General features: G+C 38.1%; 1 protein-coding gene across 1 annotated transcript; it reads left to right on the top strand.

The window, feature by feature from the left end:
• The first annotated feature begins 2,151 nt into the window (after positions 1-2,151).
• On the top strand, positions 2,152-16,536 carry lmcd1 (LIM and cysteine-rich domains 1). Its single transcript, XM_062415498.1, has 8 exons — positions 2,152-2,178; positions 2,986-2,995; positions 10,343-10,406; positions 11,337-11,592; positions 13,474-13,623; positions 13,759-14,010; positions 15,000-15,218; positions 16,426-16,536. Exons 1-8 carry the CDS (start codon positions 2,152-2,154, stop codon positions 16,534-16,536), a joined length of 1,089 nt encoding a protein of 362 aa, XP_062271482.1.
• Positions 16,537-19,269: the final 2,733 nt, after the last annotated feature.

Raw genomic sequence — 19,269 nt, 5'->3', positions numbered from 1 at the left:
AAATCTCTTTTCAGACATGGAATAAATATCATTACTGGTGTCAGCTATCTGTTTGGCTTCAAGTATAAGTTTCTTTTATTTTAATGTTCATTTCTTCTTTATTCAGACATGACAGGACATCTAACAGACATTGCTTGTGTGTTATTTGACAGCTTGTGCACAAGAGGGAACAGATAGAGAGATCTGAGTTAAAATCTCAAAAAAAGATTTGTTCCCTCTCAAACTTTTCCATTGAAGTCTTAATTAATGACCACCGTATGAGTTTTCACAGAGTGAATCCAGGTATTTTTGTGTCAACTTCAACACTCAATGAATTGAAAGGTTCTAAAGTCAATAAAGTCTGATATGCACACTAAAGGCCCAAAAGTTACATGTTAGATTGTTAAGTACTGTTATCTTCTCTGACTGATATCTGATTCAGTGCTGGTAATTCATAGGTTGAGCCAAGCCCTGTGATAGTAATATTATAAGTGACGTCACACAGGGAAAGTTTTGTGCATTTCAGTTAAGTAATGAGGTACGGTTGTGTATTGCAATAACTTTATTAACAGCCATCTGTGTGTGTGAGTGAAAGAAAAAACACACAACAGTGTCATCCTGCTATTACTGCATTTACCTCTGTATGTGTTGCTGCAAAAAGAGAAGTAAAAGAAGTAAACAGCACATCTACCTCTCTCAGCCCTACTCATCCATACTCTGGAAACGACACAATGTGGTGAACCTAGTGACAAAACAGTGAACTAACACTCAGGCTGCTCATTTTATTATTTCCTCCACTGCACTATTACCACCAGTATCTGTGGTCAATTATTGGATCACCTGATCCTCTTACACTACTACTCTCTGTTTATTCTGTATTTCTGTATTGTAAAACATTAGCCAAATATATATAACTTGCGCAAAGTCCATGTTCATGAATGCTGCAACAGTTTTTCGATGCGTCTACCAAATCAACCTTGCACATTATATTCTTTAAATTCTCTTTATTTTCTATTCTTGATTTTTTTTTTTTTAAACTAAATTGAAACCTTAATTTCTTTAATTCTTCTAAAGTTTATACTACCTTTTCACCAAGCCTGTGAAACATTTCTTCATAGGGAGTATTTGAACCTGAAAAGTATGAATGTGACTGTGGTGAGATTACAATAACGGTCTTTGAAGCCTTGAATCTGGCAGGGTTTAGCACCATTCAGCCCTGCCTGGCTCTGTTACACCCAGGTGCCCCGTGGGACTCTGTTTGGCCCTCTGCGGTCCACATTCTCCTTAACCGCACAATGAAAAACTGCAGAATGAGAGGAGGAGGAGGAATCTCTAACGCTCCCATTGGTCGAGGACTTTTTCAGGCGCATTCTTATTGGCTGGCAGAGTGTGAGCAGGGAATCCCTCAGGGCTCCTTCTGTCTTTGTCTCAGAATGAAAACACAAACAGTCCAGTCAGGCCTCAGTGCTCCAGGGTGTCTGGCAGTCTGCTGAAGACCAGGACTGCAGTAGTCTGATCTGCTAAGAGTCATCAGCAATAGTACAGCCGCTGTTTGTATGACCATAAATCTCCCTGATTACTGCCAGTCTGCTGCTACATGGTCTGCAGCTGTAACATTGCAAGTACCTGTAATGTTTACCAAAGCAGAGTGAATTCCATATTATGTGTGTGAGAAAGTGTTGGGAGATAAATCTCTTCAGTGGCGTGTTGGAACAAAATCAGGAGGTGAAGAAACAAGCTCAGTTCATATTGCAGAGGGTGGAGAAGGAGAGCTGGCAACAGGACGAATCAGAAGGCAAGAGTAGAGAAAAAAAAACTGAAGAGAAAGGAAAAGTCCACAGTTAGAGACGAGAAAGGTGAGTTTTGGTGTTGTTGAGAGTTTATAAAAATATGTTAAAAAAAGAAGAGAAAAGTGAAGTGTGGAACCAGGTGGAGAAGAGAAAAAGACTTTGCAGTGAGAGTGAAAAAGTAAAGAAAAGAGTTTATGTTGCTCAGCAGGAATGAGATGAAAGGCTAGACGGTTAAATTGCAGTGGGCCAGGAGCGGCTGTGGGCGGGGAGAGAGGAAGTGTGGTCGACAAGGGAGGAATTTAAAGCCTCATTGTTCTGGAAGAGCAGAGGCAGAGAGAGCCGAGCAGCCAAGGAGTCGAACCGCCGACAGACGCTCAGCAACATGGACGTGAGCTCAGCCATGAAGAAGGTAAGACAGAAACAACTAAATCTACAAAGTTAAAGTCCTCATTTACGGATGTTTCCAGACTTACAACAGAAATGTGGAGGTCAAGGATCAGAGGGTCACTTAGTCTGAGGTGATGTTGTGATGAGAAACTGTTGTGAGGGCAGGAAACCTTACCGAAGTCAGCTCCCAGAATCATCTCACTTTCCTGCTCCGTTCTTCTGTTTCCATCATTAGCATACTTGCAGAAAGTTGGGTGGATAATCAGCCTTCATTGCTGTTTTGTTTCATTATTCAGTCAGACTGTGGTCATGTTATTTCATCTCAGTTTGAGAGAAATCGAGTGATGTTTCAGTGTCATCTTTGTCATTTTGAATTGACACAGAAGTTTTGGTAGCGGTTGCTAGGAGCAGTTAAAGTTTCATTTTATGTCGATTTGCATAATATGTTGATTAAGAGTTATTATTCCTGTAAGTTGATTTAAAACAACCTGTACCTGTATCTGCATCCATCTCATATACACACTTGTGGTCATTTTGCGTTTACTTTTGGATGTGATTGATAGGTAGCCAAGTAGATAGCTATGTAGGAAGGTGACGTCTCCATCGTTAAAGGTGACATATATTGCTTTTTGTGATTTTCAATATTATTTCTGTACCATAGTTGGCACAAACCCACAAATGGGACTAGGTAGTTGTCCACAATGCCCACTTAGATATTTGAAATCGGATCCTGGCTCGAACATGTCTGGATGTATTTTAGAAGTTTATATTTAAAGTGAAGAATGAGAAAAATAATTAAAATCCTACTACTGTAGTTTGTTGTCTTGAGTTGTCCTTAAGTCTGTCATGACACAGTTTCCAGAGGATGACCAATCAGAACAGAGTTGGCTCATCAGGAGGGCGTGCCTTAAAAAGACAGGAGCTTAAACGCCCTGTTTCAGACAGAGGCTGAACTGAGTGGCTGCATAAAGAGCCAGTATAAGACAAATACGGATTTTTTTGAAGCTGTGAATCATGCAGAGATTTTCTAGTAGAGCCCCAGAATATAAATATAGACCTGAAAATGTGCATGATACATCCCCCTTTAATTATGCCAACTATTCTCTGATTGGTCAGTCGATCCCGCAGTCAAGGAAAATTGTTGTCAGTGATCATAACCTCAGACCTGTTTGAATCACGGAGAAAAACCCAAAATGTGGCCGACAATTCTGAGGTCTGGAACCAGGTTAATTTAAAGTTATAAAGTTTAAGATTAAACATTCAGAGTATCTATATTCTGTAACTGCTTCCATGTAGAGTAGTTTCCAATGTGGATTTTTACTCAGATGAAATAATGCATTCTTTTACCGGATGTGATACAGAAGACAACATGACACTTCATTCATAATACTTGTATTAACCCAAATAACTCTGTGGGAAAAAATGTGTCTAAGCTGCCAAATTAATCTCCGTGATGAACAGACAAATCGTTTTTTAAGATTTTCTTGATAATTTATGACACTCTGCCAAAAAGTAATTTACTGCAGTTACTGTATCAGCCAAAATGTCAGTTTGAGTGATGGCCTCAGCAGGAAAAAAAGAGCCTCTTAATAAATTAAATTAACTGAAGTGAAGCATGGAAGCAATTTTATAGACCTTTTTCATTTTCTTGTTACTTTTGAATTTGGCTTATTTTTTACATGTATGTGCTTCAGTTAAAGATAGTTAAAATCAGTTAAGGTCAAATCTGTTGTCTATTTTGTTTACATCTGATCCATCTCAAACAGCTGGACACTTCTAATTCAGTATGTCGTGGTAATCCATGAACACGAGGACCTTGACCCCCTGCTGGTCTGAGATCCCTGCTGTAATTCATCCAGAGGTCACGTCAGTCTGTGGCTGATAACCTGACGGATCAGTGTCACCTGTCGAGAGGTTTGATCCTCATCCGTCGCCCACATTTATACCCTGGAGCTGGAAAAAATAGCATCACCAGGCTGTAAATAAACCTTAACACACAAACACAATGGCTTTCAGGAGTGAGAGGAGCTATGTCTGTAATCAAAATAGAAACAACTCTCAGAATAGATACAGTTATATAAGCACTTTTATAAAGACAAAAAGCAAAGAAAGTTTTAGCAGTCAGCAGCAATGAGAGTGCTTTTAGTCGGATGTCCAGATAGATTTCCTCAAAAAAGTATAATTACCACATTAAAATCCTTAAAATGGCATCCTCTCGTTCCAGAATCTATAAATAACAAATATATTTAATCTCAAAAGTTGAACTACTGGACACTAGACGTCTCCTACTTCATCGTAAATCCATTTTCAGTGTTTTTTGCTCTGGAGGCTTCAAGTTTTTACATCTCACTTTTGTAAGTTGCATATTGCACCAGAATTAGAGTCCAAACTAGTTGTGATGTTATGAATACTGCTCGTAGGCCCGCTCCTTAAAATCAGATTTTAAATGAGCACGGAGAAACTTTCCACTTTCAGCAGATGAATGTGAAAACAAACACTGCACATACATCATTCTGCACAGTGAACCTCAAATATCTAACTGAAGGAAAAAGAGGAAAAACACATATTTGAGTGGAGGGAGACTTCACGTCTCCCCTCTTAACAAACTGTCTTTCTCTTTCTGACTGATATCTCCTTTTTATCACACAAAAAGAAAATGTAATACTGACAATTTACTCTCTAAATGCCAGCTCATCTGTGGCATATTTATTTAATTTAGTCATAAATGGGCAATAACAGGAAATATCAAGGATGCCATGTAATAGAAGTCTGGGCTCAGACTCAAACTCAGGAAGTTAAATGCAGCAGGTCAATTGTTGCCCTTTGTGACCTCCAGCTCCTTATCTCACCCTGTTTCCTGCAGTTTCCTCTTCACATAGCCGAGATGTTTAGAATTACTCAGCCGAGTCAGATCCACCTACAACATACTCGGCTTATCAAACTCCTAAATATAGAGACGCTACACATTTCCCTCTTTCTGAAAAAATGCATTTCCAGTATGACTCATATTTGGCAAATGCCCTCATTCAGAGTAACATGATACTGTTCTGTTGAGTGTTTGTGGTCAAGACAACTCCTTCAAACCAATTGAAGGTCAGTGATCATCTGATATTTTTAGTTATTACAAGTGTCTTTGGGATTTTTATGAGATTTTTATTCTTCTGTAGCAAAACCGGGAAGTTCAGGTTTCACTTTGGTTCTTTATTCTCACTGGCAAAAACTCGGTTAAACTGCTGACAATTTAGTTTATTGTTTGTCGAAGTTAGTTTAATTTATACCGCCTGCCTTTCAATTGAACTCAATTCAGCTTTATTTATATAGTGCCAAATCAACATAGAAGTTATCTCAAGACACTTTTCACATAGAGCAGGTTTAGACTGTACTCTTTAATTTATTTAAAGAGACCTTAACATTCAACCCCATGAGCAGCACTTGGCAGCAGCGGCAAGAAAAAACTCACCCTTTAACGGGAAGAAACGTCAAGCAGAACCGGTCTCTATGTGGGCGGTGATCTGCTTGACCAGTTGAGAGAGAGAGAGAGAGAGCGAGAGAGAGAGAGAGAGAGAGAGAGAGAGAGAGAGAGAGAGAGAGAGAGAGAGAGAGAGAGAGAGAGAGAGAGAGAGAGAGAGAGAGAGAGAGAGAGAGAGAGAGAGAGAGAGAGAGAGAGAGAAAGAAGGAAGGAAGGAAGGAAGAAGAAAATGGCATGAAAATACTAAAATTGACCAAAGTTTGTCATCAACAGCAGAGCTTTTGTCGAATATTCCTTCAAATCTGGTTTAGGTGACTTCAGGAAGGGGTTTCACTCTTAACATCACAAAGCGTATCAGACCTGGTGAGTGCTAACTGGTGTCAGCTCAGTATATAATAATAAACAGGCAATCTCTGTCAGTCTGTACTCCTGAGGGATGAAATGAAGTCTTGTTCTTCTTCAGCTGCTTCTATTCTGGCGGTCATCACTGTGACCTTTTAAGCACGGGCTGATCCACAAAAGTCACTTCACAAACACTCTGCGTCGCTCTGTTCACACCTTTAAATACACTCATCTGTCCGCTCTCACTGCTAATGACAGCTCATCTATCTCTCCTCTGAGGTCACGCTCTCTGAGAATTAATCCTGTTACAAACATGAGGAACATGTGCATCAATTAGTGATTATTTTCATTATTGGTTCATCTGCCGATTTGTTTTCTCAATTGACTTTATAATTTCTTTAAGACCACATTTTCAAAGGTCTTGTTTTATCTGATCAACAGTCCCAAATCCAAAGATATCCAGGTTACAATCATGCATGGCGCAGAAAATTTAAGTTTAAATTTGCTCAAAATTTACCAAACTGATTACTTGATTAACAAAATAGTTGCTGATTATTTTTTTCTTGATCAACTAATTGATCAATCAACTAATCGTTCCAGCTCTAGCAACAATACAACAAGCTGGCAACACAAGCAAAAGTCTCAGTGTGATTTTATCTGGAAAAAAAAGAAGAAAAAAGAGCAAAACGTATGTGGACAAATCAAAAGTGTTCACGTGCTTTTGGTCTGTGTTTGCTGGTTTCAGTCTCTTACTTCCAATGAAAGGGACATTCAATGTTATTTCAGACAACACTGTGCTTCCAGCTCAACCCTTAAGTGCACACCCTTTCCTGTTTCAACATGACAATGCCAACGTGTGCAAAACCAGCTCCATAAAGAAATTGGTTTCCCAGTTTGGTGTGGAAGAACACGCCTGGAGTCCTGACCTCAACCCAATCCATCACATTTGTGATGAACTGGAACGCTAAAACCCATGTATCACATTTGTGATTAACTGGAACGTCAAATGTGAGCCAAGCCTTGTCAGCCAAGATCACTGTTGGACCTCACTGATGCTCTTGTGGCTAAATGGGAGCAAATCCCTGCGGCCAGGTGCCAAAAGCTGAAGGAGAACCTGAAACCAGAAGAGCGGAGGCTGTTATAGCAACAGATACACCCCCCCCCCCCCCACCCCCCCCACTACCGATCTCTATATATACGGTATATTACGTGTATGAATGTCTCCCTCAGGAGTGATGGGCTTGTTAATACCTGGTGACAGATGGACAGGTGGGCGAGTCAGTCAGACAAAGAGCAGCAGGTTGTTTTAGCAGGACGGTCGTTGTTTTCTGCACACGCACATAAACACACATATGAACGCTTCGCTTCATAATGCATTCCCCACTGCTTACCCTGACCTTAACCATCACAACCATAACCATCAAGCCTAACCCCAACCATAAAACTGAATCTGAACCCAGTTCTTACCTTAACCCTCAAACATCCTTTTGAAGATCTATCCCAAAAATGTCTTCACTTTACAAAAATGACCTGATCTAAAACCGCCATGATTTGGAGGCTTTTTTTGAATCCGCCAATTATATTAACAATGTCAAGACTCAAATATTTACACAAATCACTGTAACAGAGGTCATACGTCGACCAGAAGCCAACAGATCGGTAAATACACAATTAAACTTTCACTAGTTTTACAAATTAAAGAACTTCACAGAGAAAGTTAATTCCAGATCTTGGAAAAAAGGTTTTATTTTTCTCCGAAGCTTTCATCTCACCTCGCGGTCTTTCAACAGTGGATAGAGTTTGTTCAGTTGTCATCGTGTAACCTCAATATCAAACGTACGCGGTGACAGTTGAAAAAACTGTGAGAGGAGAGTAAGATGTGGTTGAAAGCTCCAGGAGAGAAGAAAAAAGAAAGCTGTTAATTGGACTTTGAGTTAAGATTTATTTTAGGAACTTTTGTTAAACTGATGACTAACAGGCAAGACATTAAACATCTTGGTATGGAAGACAGCCACGGTCTTTTGTGTGAACATAATAAAGAAATAAATAAAAGGAAAGAAGAGGCGCAACGATGACAGGATGAGAAACAAAAGAAAACTGATAAAAAGAGCAGAAGAGGTGAAACAACGAAATGTTTTAAGAGGTGAAGCTGAAGAAGGAGGAGATGAAAAAAGAGGTGTTGGGACGACAGATAAGACTCTGGAGGGTTTGTCAGTACAGTGATAATGATGATGTCATCGGGTGGACCAATGAGATCATCCACCCTGTGTGTGTGTTTGTGTGTGTGTGTGTGTGTGTGTGTGTGTGTGTGTGTGTGTGTGTGTGTGTGTGTGTGTGTGTGTGTGTGTGTGTGTGTGTGTGAACTCCCTTTTCTTAATCCCAAACTCACTGAGAAACGTTCAAAACAACAATTCTCAGCTAACACCTCCTCGCATGCCATTGCTGTCTCTTCAGGCTGTCAGGAAGTTATTATTTCTTTACTGTTATCTCGTACGATGTTGTCATTTGAACATTTAATCACTGTTTTTCAAGTTTTTACTTAAAAAAAAAAAAATCAAACTAACTGCTGTCGTGCTTTTTCAGTTTAGTTTTGGCTCAGTTCTTTGAGGTTTACTCCAAGTCCACATAGTAGATTTATCTGGAGCTTTTCAACCAAATACACATGATTGAAATCTCTGGAAAAGCAGTCAGACTACAACAGACGGGGGAAAAATTAAAGGAAAAACCAACATAAAATGTCTTAGTAAGGTGTTGGGACACCACATGCTGCCAGAACTTCAATCCACCTTGGCATTGGGATGAAGACCATTCCTCCAAAAGATATTCCCTCATTTGGTGTTTTGATGGTGATGATGATGATGATGGTGGTGGTGGAAAATGCTGTCTTACACATCAGTTCAAAATCTTCCATAAATGTTCAGCTGGGTTGAGATCTGGTGACTGTGAGGGGCATACCATATGATTCACATCATTTTCATACTCATCAAACCATTGAGTGACCACTTGTGCCCTATAGTTGGAGGCATCGTCATCTTGGAAGAGACTACTCCCATCAGGATAGAAATGCTTCATCATAGGATAAAGGTGATCACTCAGAATAACTTTGTATTGATCTGCAGTGATCCTGCTCTCTAAGGGGACCAGTGGAACCAAACCATGCCAGCAAAATGCTCCACACAGCATACCAGAGCCACGAGATCCCCTCACCGTAGGGATCAAGTATTCAGACGTGTACAGTTTTTTCCTTTAATTTGTCGCCCGTCTGTATTTCCAAGGTAAAAAATGCACTTTCACTGTCACAGACCCTTTGATTCATGTTTTAATCAGGGGTTCTCTTACTTCAATGTTGAAACTGGCTTCTCGTCAGGTGCAGACGAGTCTCACAGACTCAGCAGCTGTGTGTCACCAACCAACTTTTTTAACATAGGATATAATCAAAAGCTACAAAAAATGAATTGAAATTTCAATAAATAAAAACAGAAATCCCAACACAGTATTACTAAGATGACAATCCTCTGTAAGAAACATGAATAAAATCTTAAAATAAGGTAACAAATTAATCTTATATGATACATTTTGGAGGCTGATGCTGACTTAATGTAATGTTTATGGATGCCCCATTTTGTTGTTTTGTAATGACAAAAATATAACAAATCATTTAACTTGAAAAACTAAGTCAAAGTAAGTGATAAAACATGTTAATCCATGTCATAATTGCACTCAAACCTGGTGTTATTTTATATTTTTGTTATTGTCTTGACTTCTCCTCCCTGTCTGTGGCACTCAGCCTGAAGCCCTTCAGTTCCTACTGAAGATGTAAATCCTTAAAAATGGATCACTGATATTTAGTTTCATACTTTTTTAAAGCTTCAGTCATTTCCAGCTGGGCTCTGACGTTTTTACCAATCATTACTCAAACAGGAGGAAATAGTACATTTGTTACAGACTGTTGTCAGTGTGTGTTCATGAAGTGAAGCAACGTGTCAGTGCAGCTTCGTGGTTTGTTTTTAATAGTTTTTGGACGACAGTGGAGCTCTACGGGACAGAGGAGTGAGATATATCAGGCTTTGGATACACAGATGATACTTAGTTGGATCAATTGAATTTCTATTTTGTATTTTTTTAACCAATCATTCATAACTTTGCATCTGTTCTTTTCCTTGCTGGTGGAAACTGGCTTCTACACTTATTATATTTCTTTGACAGGCTCTTGTGACCTTTGACCTTTGATGCAATAGAAATGTATGAACCTCACATGATCAGAATCATATGAATTATTTGAGTGCATTCATCAGTTTGGCTGTATTTTGTGTCTCCGGTCAGATGACTGTGAAGCAGAGTGCAGGAGGTGCAGGAGGAGAAGGAGGCGGAGGAGGAGGTCCAGCAGTGTGTCTGGTTTCTAAGGAGAGCTGCTCTGGATTTCAGCCACATTCTTGGAGGTAAAACACTTCCCTGATTATTTAATCATTGTTATTTCTCTGCAGCTGCAAAACTAAAAGAAAAATAATGAAAGGACCCAAATTTCATCAGTTCATTAAATGTAGATTAAATAATCACCACCTGCAATAAATACATAAATAAAACTGATGTATTGGCCATCGCTGGATTACCCGGTAACACTGGTGCTGTACAGTATTAAAACTTTGTGGAGATCCTGAAGAGAAACTTTGAAATGGTTTTTTTTAATAGTAGCCTACAGAAAATATTTCAGGACGTAGCGGCTTATCCCACATCACAACTCCATACATAGTTGAACCACTTAATGTCGGCATGCTAACTTAAACTGGTAGCTGGAGCAGCGTGGCACCACTGTGTGTAATAAAATGTGTGTAGATAGATAAGGAGCTTTAACTTCAACTGAACTTTTTCCAGTCGAGTTTGCTGCTTTTCTTTATTTTATCTTTCTCTGTTTTATATCTATATTATAATCTGAATATCTTTGGGCTATAGACAAAACAAGACAATTTTAATAAACAATTTATCTATTTTATTTAGAATTTAGTGGCATCTAGTGGAACAGAAATGGAATATAATATTCATAAGTACATTTTCATTTGTGTATAATCATCTGAAAATAAGAATTATTGTGTTTTCGTTACCTTTATAAGACAAGAGAGGGCCTTATGTGTTTTTCGTGAGTGTTGTGGCCACATTAGGTTTGAAGGGGAGCGGTATTCAATTGGTTGCAACCTCACTGTTAGATGCCACTAAATCTTACATACTGGTCCTTTCAAACTCTGTTAAATTTGCTTCAAAGGTACAAAGGTTTTGGTGTGGAGGACATATTCTCTACTGGTGCCACTAAATGTTACTGCAGAACTCTGATGTTTGATGTTTGTCTGTTGTCTCCTCTTCCGTACTTTTAACAGGAAAGCCTGCATGGCGTGTGGCTGCAGCACGGTCGATCACGCTCCAGGAAATGATGTGGAAGACGACCAGCGAATGGGACGCCTGCTCGCAGACTCACCCTGCTCCCATTTGACGGCGAAGGTTAAAGGTGGCGGCGGCCTTCGCATGTACAAGAGGAACCGTATTGTTGTGACCAATCCGGTGGTTTCACGCAAAGACCCAACCTTCAACACCACGACATACGACTGGGCACCGGCCGGCCTCAACCAGAAACTGGTGAGGATGAGAGTGAATTAGGAGGTTCCTGCAGTTTGTTGGTGTGTGTCAGTTTGTAAAGTCAAAAAACACATTAAAAAAAAATTAAAACATTTAATTTGGGAGTGAAACAGGCTGTTTAAATGACTATCTTAACTTCTATTACTGCTATTCTTCTGCATTTAAACACCATAAAAGAAGAGTAAAAAACAGTACATGCATCAAATATTATGAATGAAAATATAGATTATGTAGTGAACATAATAAATAGAATCCCCATCCTAAAAAATGACTACTTCAATTTCTTTATTAGTGAGTTCAGTTATTTCATTTGACTTCTGCAGCCCTCTCTGCCCGTCGAACAGTCTACTCCGTCTGGTTTCCATTAAAAAGAGACTAAAGTCTGTTTCAGGTTTCACAGCCTATAATTATGATGATGACAGTGATTATTGAGCACGGCAGCACAGTGGGGGAGTAACGGGGGACATTACTGTGGTTTAACTTGTAGAGACAAATCCAGATCCAACCATGACTGCTCTCCAACTCGGTTTCTCTCTCCACACACACACACACACACACACACACACACACACACAGTCATGTTTCCATCACTTCAGTGGACATAACATTGACTTATATTCATTTCCTGGAGACTTACCTTAGCTTTAACACTCACCCTAACATTAAATTAAGTTTTCAGCATAAAATTTAATGATTTATGTTATGGGAACTTGCTTTTTGTCCCCAAAAGGAAGGCGAGTCACCACAAAGTGACATTTTACCAAAAACTTCCTGAAGTTCCTGCAGTGGAAACGAGCTATTAGTAATACAAGTTTACACTGACAGCAGACTTTTTGAATAACTTCAACATGTGTGTACTTGTATTCTGCTGTGAAATGGTGCAAATTCAGAGTCTATTAGTCCAACTCTAGACTGTTAGTCACTATCTTGCGAGTACAATCATCTGACACACTACAAGTACGTCACTAACAACACCTGAATGATCAACTGAAACTCACAGAAAGTCTGAGTCAGGAATTGGCTTCTGAACATTTCTCCCGTGTTGAATTATGTCATCCGGTCATGTTAGTGAAAAGTTGAAGTCATTGTTTTTGGGAACAGTCGTCTGCATTGTAATTCGAGACCAGTGTTTACTGATTCATCTACTTAAGAATGAGTGTGTTCAACAAGCTCAAATTTCAGTGGTGGGAAAAACCAGCAAAGAGCCAAAAATGAAGAAATTGATCTGCATACATAATGGACATATAAAGATTAACGATGGACTGAGACCAACGCAGAGACACAGAGTCATTAATCAGTTATTTTCCATCATTCTTTAATTTTTCTTCAATCAGTCTCTAATTTGTTTCAGCGACTCTGGAGACGTGATAAATGTGATAATTGTTTATATAAATGGCAAACAGGATCCAAGAAGCCCCTATTCACTCATATCACTAAAACTGAGCGGTAATAAATACTCATGCACTGAAGTTGCTTTTATTAAAACTTAAAACTGGTGAATATTTGATCTTTTCATGAACATTTTTGACATTAGATACATATGATAAGATTCTTCAAATACCCTATAATTCTCATCCTGCGTCTCTGAATTATGAAATTTGCCATTTATGTTGATAAATGCTTATATTTAATGACCATTGACATTGTATTTAATCTTCAACGCTGCATGTTCAAATCTCTGTCTGTCTACATTGTAGGTTGTGAACTTATTAACTATATCATAAATATGGATCAAGGATGCCAGTCTCACTCTAAGCTTCTTGTTTTCACTGAAAGCATTTTGTACTCAGGAGCCACCTGAAAAGCTATTGTCCAGTACATTTCTGATGAATTTAGGGTCAGTCTGAAACTAACCAAAATGTCCCTTGGCCCACCCTTCAGGCCATGCAGTACATGGAGCTCATCCCACATAATCAATATCCGGTTTCGGGGACGGATGGAGCGTTGGAGCGACGCAGGCAGCTCCTCAGCCAGCTCCCCATCTACGATCAGGACCCCATGAAATGTCAGAGTCTGGCCAGTGAGGAGGAGGTACATGATTATCACATGATGAATACAGGCAGCATACTAACATTAGTTCTCCAGTCAAATCATTATAGCTCATCTAAAAAATGTATTCTTATTTAAAAGTTGACTCTGATCTTTTACATCCATGTCCTCTCGCAGATTTCCTCCATGCTGCTGTTTGTGAAGCAGTACAAGCAGGAGGTGCTGGGAGTCGGGGAGGTGGCTTTACCTGGTGAGGAAGGAGCTCTGAAGGAAGCTGCCATTCAGAGGACAGCGAAGGAAGCCAAAGACCGCAGCAACAGTGACAAGAAGGATGCTCTGGAGCACCACGACCACAGCTCAGCCAATAACAACGCTGCCTCCACCGCCGGTTCCACTAATGGAACAGATGACAGCACAAAGACTGAATATGTAAGTAAATAACACGTCTGATATATTTGAAGTTTAAATCCTTGTGATCTTGGATGCAACTTTTAAAATAAAACAGACAGGTAGTAAACTTTTTTATTCTACAGGCTGCAGACCTCCAAAAAGACCTTTAGCACTTAATGGTGTCAACACTGCCCAGTTTACTCCCTTAAGTTGTATTTACAACCACCACATTTGGTGCAGTATTATTATAGAGTCTCCTCTTACACTCTGAGAAGGTTTTGCGATCCTATCATGTTTACAATGTGGTCTGGACCTCTAAAATATCACTCTTAATAGGTCTTATCACTCTACTGATCCATGACTAATTCATATCTATTTCTGGGGTATTCTGCGGTTCACCTGTGTGGTTCTCTCCGTCACCTGATGTGGCATGAAACATCTTTATCCATGAAATGTCCTCAGGGTAAAACATTGGTGAAATGTGTTAGAGGCCTACATACTGTGTGTACTCAGAACTGGACTGCTTAAAGGATGTTTGGACCCTCACCGTTACTACTACTAATAATAATCATAATAATAGTCTAGTAATCTTTATCTGTAAAACACTTTTCACAATCCATGTTAGAAGAGGTAAAAAGAAAGCAAGATTAAACAAATCATAAAATTATTAGATTTTAAACAATTTAATGTAAGATAAAACTAAAGAAAATCTAAATGAAATAAAAACAGAAATAAAAGACACGTTCAAAGAAACTAAAAACCCAAATAAAGTCAGGAACAGCTCTCCAATAAAAGTATATATTAAACACTGTCTGCTCTACTTTTAATAGATTACTACAGTTTTACTACTTTGTCCTCTTTTAGTCAAAAACTGCAGTATGTGTCTATCACGCTGCTGCTACACTGTCACTGAAAGTCCCCTAAAATGTCTCATTATAATGTTTCTGACCCCATTTATATTCTTGTTCCAGTCATTTTCAACATGATCTCTTTTAACGTTAATATGCTGTCATCTCTTATTTCTCTAGCGATGTACTGGTTGCCAAGGTGAGGTTGCCAAGGAGAGCCCAGCTGTTTACGCTGAGCGTGCAGGTTACCCTAGCGCGCTGTGGCATCCCACCTGCTTCGTATGTTCCGAGTGTGGCCAGGGATTGGTGGACTTGGTGTACTTCTGGTCCAATCAGAAGCTGTTCTGCGGGCGACACTACTGTCAGACGGTCTGGCCTCGATGCTCGGGCTGTGACGAGGTGAGATGACGTCACGGTGAACTTCCTGTAGACATGTTTAATATGAGTCACCGTTAACGTAGCGATGTGTAGTGAGACGACCATACCATCCAATACACTACCATATTATATAGATTATAAGGAATAATACAATTCAATTTGTTCTTTCCATGATTAAAATGGATGAAATGGAGTCTAATAGCCTTTGTCTCTTCTTGGCCTCCATTGTTTGATTGGTGGAGGTGTGCTTTTTTTTAGTCTGTGCATATTAATTATGCTATTATATTACTTTTACAAGAAGCCATTTTATTCTTATTAGGTTGCCTCTGTAATTCTGTCCAGGCACAACAGATGAAAAACAGTCTCCTCTGGCTCTGGCTCATTTACAGTTCTTTTTTTCCTGTTGATTACTGATTAATTGTCCCTGTCAAATAAATAAATAAATACATTTTTAAAAATCCATTAAAATCTATGAACAAACAGCTTTGAGGGTATTATCTTACAATCACAATCAGTTCTCACAAGTTCTCACAATCACAAGAAAATATCTTGTAATCAAAACGTCTTTATCCAAACAAAAATATTATTATTTTGTTTTATTATTAAGATAAGATCAACATTAATGTCCTGAGGGAAATGTATCTTGAGCAACAGTGCTACACAGAGCTGCAGTCAATCTATTTATAACAATACACACAGTCAAAATAATACATAAACAACAAAACAATGTAGTGGTGGATGATGCAAAAGAAGTGTGCTGCACTCAGCTGCTATCTCACAATACATTAATGATGAATAAACACGTGGCTCATAAAACAATGCAGTGGTGCATTCGTGCAAAAAGTGCTGCACAAAGCTGCAATCAAACTGAAAGCAAGATAAGATAAGAGCATGATCCGTAAATATGACATACTCAATTATAATTATGATGATCTGATGTTATTTTTTTTGGTGACTGTAATGTGTTTCCATACCAAACAGAATCAGGTTCCTTCTTAGTGCCCAAATTCCTTTTTCCTGACAGCTGGACTGCAGTGTCTATACAACCCAAAGGATAATAGCAACAGCGTAATTCCATAGTGCTTACTCACGGCATTAGCACTGATATATATGCCTGAGTCCTGCAAACGTTATCGGTTAAATAACACTGTTTATTTTTCATTGTTGATGTAATTAACTCTTTTCTCTAACATCCCCCCTTGACCCTCTTCCTGTTCTCCTTCCACAGTTGATCTTCTGCCAGTCGTTTCACACGGCAAAAGACGGACGGACATATCATCATAATCATTACTGCTGCTGGAAGTGTGGACAAAACCTGGATACACCCTGTCAGCACTGACACACACACACACACACAATGCAGTATTAAATACAATATGGTGTTCAGTTTTATTATGTTTTAGCTCAAAAGTGCTCAAAAAAACAAATTACACAGCACTTAGCTATGTAATTTAAGAATTGACTCTGGTTTGTTAGCATGTTAGCTTTGACAAGAGAAATATGTAATGGATAAATTATAATAAATAAGTAGCTGTAATTCTTTAAAGTATACGTTAAGCGGACATATAAGTATTTAAAATACGGTTAAAAAAAATGTCCAGTTGATTTATCAGTGTTTAAAATACTTAAAGACATTTAGTTGACAATGAAGTACTCATAGACTTGTTCAGTTGGGCCTACTGGTGTTTCAAGTACTCGAGGAAATGTTTGGATGACACATTAGTGTTTAAAGTACTTAAAGAAACATTTGGTAGATTTATTAGCACTTAAAGTACTGACAGTGACGTGAGCCAGATGTGCTGGTTTCAGTCTGCAGCATTTCAGATACAAACAGCAGCTTTGTACGGAGGACCAAATCTGACATTTTTAGAAACAAACGAGTGAATGAAAGAATAAGATGATTAAATGAGAAATAGATACATAAATATATATATAATATTTTTCAATCTTACTGAGTAAACTCCATCTGATTAGGTCATGAATGAATTTTCAAGCTCAATAATTTGATGTAATTTATTTCACTTTCTCCTCTGGATTTAATGGGTCACTTGACTTAAATACCCCAATCCTGTTAAGCTACCTTCATGCTTTTTAAAGTAGTATATATATAAGTTTGGCACTTAAATTCACATGATAACATGATGACAGTCAAACTGCTGTGTGGTCGCGATACAGTATTGGGACTTAAAAACAGGCTCAAGGACCAGGAAAGGTTGATTCAACCCTCAAGATTTGCTGCATACTGTCACAGATTGTACATTAAACGGACACACTGCAAGATGTTTTCAATCAAAATCAACTTGTTTCAAGGATTTTACTTTAATGCATCGACAAAAATATTCTTTTTAAATTTAAGACTCATTTCAAGAAAATCCTTGAGACCCGTTGAAGATGTTTTTTATAATTAAATTATAGATCAAAAACACTTTTTTGGTGCAAATAGAGACTGATATGAAATAAATGCTGCCGTGGAAAATAATTTGTTCTTATTTCTGAAAGTAGTTGTCATCTTTGTTTTCACTGTGTGCATAGAGATTGTGACGCGAGAGGACATTTTTATTTTATGTCAATGTTAAAACCTTTTGAAATTATTAAGTAACTTTAACATCAAAATACTAAAGTAAAACTGAACTGAACATCTATGAGAATTAATTCCTAAAACTTTGTGTTTCACTTGTTAACCTTTATTTAAGGTAGAAATAATCTCATCGGTTGATTTAAACCTGAGACAACTGGACAGACAGAAGGCTGGAAAAAACTTCACGATTGGTAGGCTAATTAAAAAAGGGCTCTGCTGGATTTTTATATTATTCTTTTTTCTAGATTTCAACCTTTTAATAACCTGCATTTAAGTTGAGTTGTGTGTTTGGGTTTTACCAACCATTAATGTCTTTTCCTTCATTTTCTTCTCTTTTCATGTATTGACGTGTTATTTCAGTCAAACTGAGATGAATTTAGCATTTAACCTCTTCTATGATATCTGCTGCTGCTAAACGCTTCATTGTGCTATTATATTTCAGATAAAGTTTTGTATTTTGACAGAAGATTAAAAATGTTTGATGTGTCAACCAAAGAGGAGAGTACTGTAAGGTAACAAGGTCAAAGTTTATTTTGGCTGCAATTTATTCTTTCTGAAAGTTAGCCAGTAATAAGAAGTCTACACCTTATAAAGGCAAACCAGCTGTACTATGTTTTGTTCCATGAAATAAAAATCAACAACACATCCTCATAGTTTAATGACAGTACAGTTCTACAACTCAATTTACGATCCGTAGTAAGAACAACTACAGGACTTCCAAGAACAAGCCATAGATAGGACTGTAATATGCAGCTTTCTAAAACCGTTATTATTATTATGTTTTATGGTGTGACTACACTGTATGTAAGGTCTCGTCTCAACGAGCAGTAAAACATCTGAAATTCAAAACTCAACACAAAAAAGAAACCCATGTACACGGTCGCCCATAAAGTTGGAATAATTTAGTTTTCAGACACATTCCTCTTTTTATTTTCTGTTTATACACATCAGTAATCACCTTTGACCAGGTGCAATGAGATTGATCAATACATACACTGTATCTATCAAGAATACATCACATTGTCACAATCATTTCATGAGAAGAAGTAAAAAATATTTGATTCCAACTTTATGGGCGACCGTGTATGTAACAGGGTCTAAATCATTATCTGTTATGTCTCCATGTCAGTGATGGATGGTTTAATCTCCCTCCATAAACATTTTAATTAATCGTTTTAGCTAAAAAAAAACATGAAGGCTGACAAAATTAAATGACCAAATATGGGTATGCACATCCAGAAAGTTTGGCAGATAAGGCTGCATTGTATAAATCAAGGTATTTCTAAGCCTAAAAACATACAGTAGTGTAAATTCTGAAATGATTCGACACAAGGAACATTAATATATGTGCTATTTTCCAATACAGTACAATATCTAAAAATGGCCTTCTGATTTAACAAGGAAACATCTTAGGGATTTCATAATGATATTAGGTGTTGATATAATGTTTTGGATTCATATGTAAATGTGGTGAACAAGTCAGAATTGCAAAAA

Source organism: Scomber scombrus, chromosome 3, assembly GCF_963691925.1.
Source record: "Scomber scombrus chromosome 3, fScoSco1.1, whole genome shotgun sequence".
Classification (NCBI taxonomy): Eukaryota; Metazoa; Chordata; class Actinopteri; order Scombriformes; family Scombridae; genus Scomber; species Scomber scombrus.
Note: the sequence above shows the minus strand (reverse complement) of the source record. Positions and strands in the feature narration are given on the sequence as shown.

What these genes read in the sequence shown, in the direction of transcription:
- lmcd1 (XM_062415498.1), top strand. Translation starts at nt 2,152, where the DNA reads ATGGACGTGAGCTCAGCCATGAAGAAG. An exon ending in TTTCAGCCACATTCTTGGAG is followed by an intron (nt 10,407 to 11,336) that starts GTAAAACACTTC and finishes TACTTTTAACAG; the next exon opens with GAAAGCCTGCATGGCGTGTG. An exon ending in ACAGCACAAAGACTGAATAT is followed by an intron (nt 14,011 to 14,999) that starts GTAAGTAAATAA and finishes TTATTTCTCTAG; the next exon opens with CGATGTACTGGTTGCCAAGG.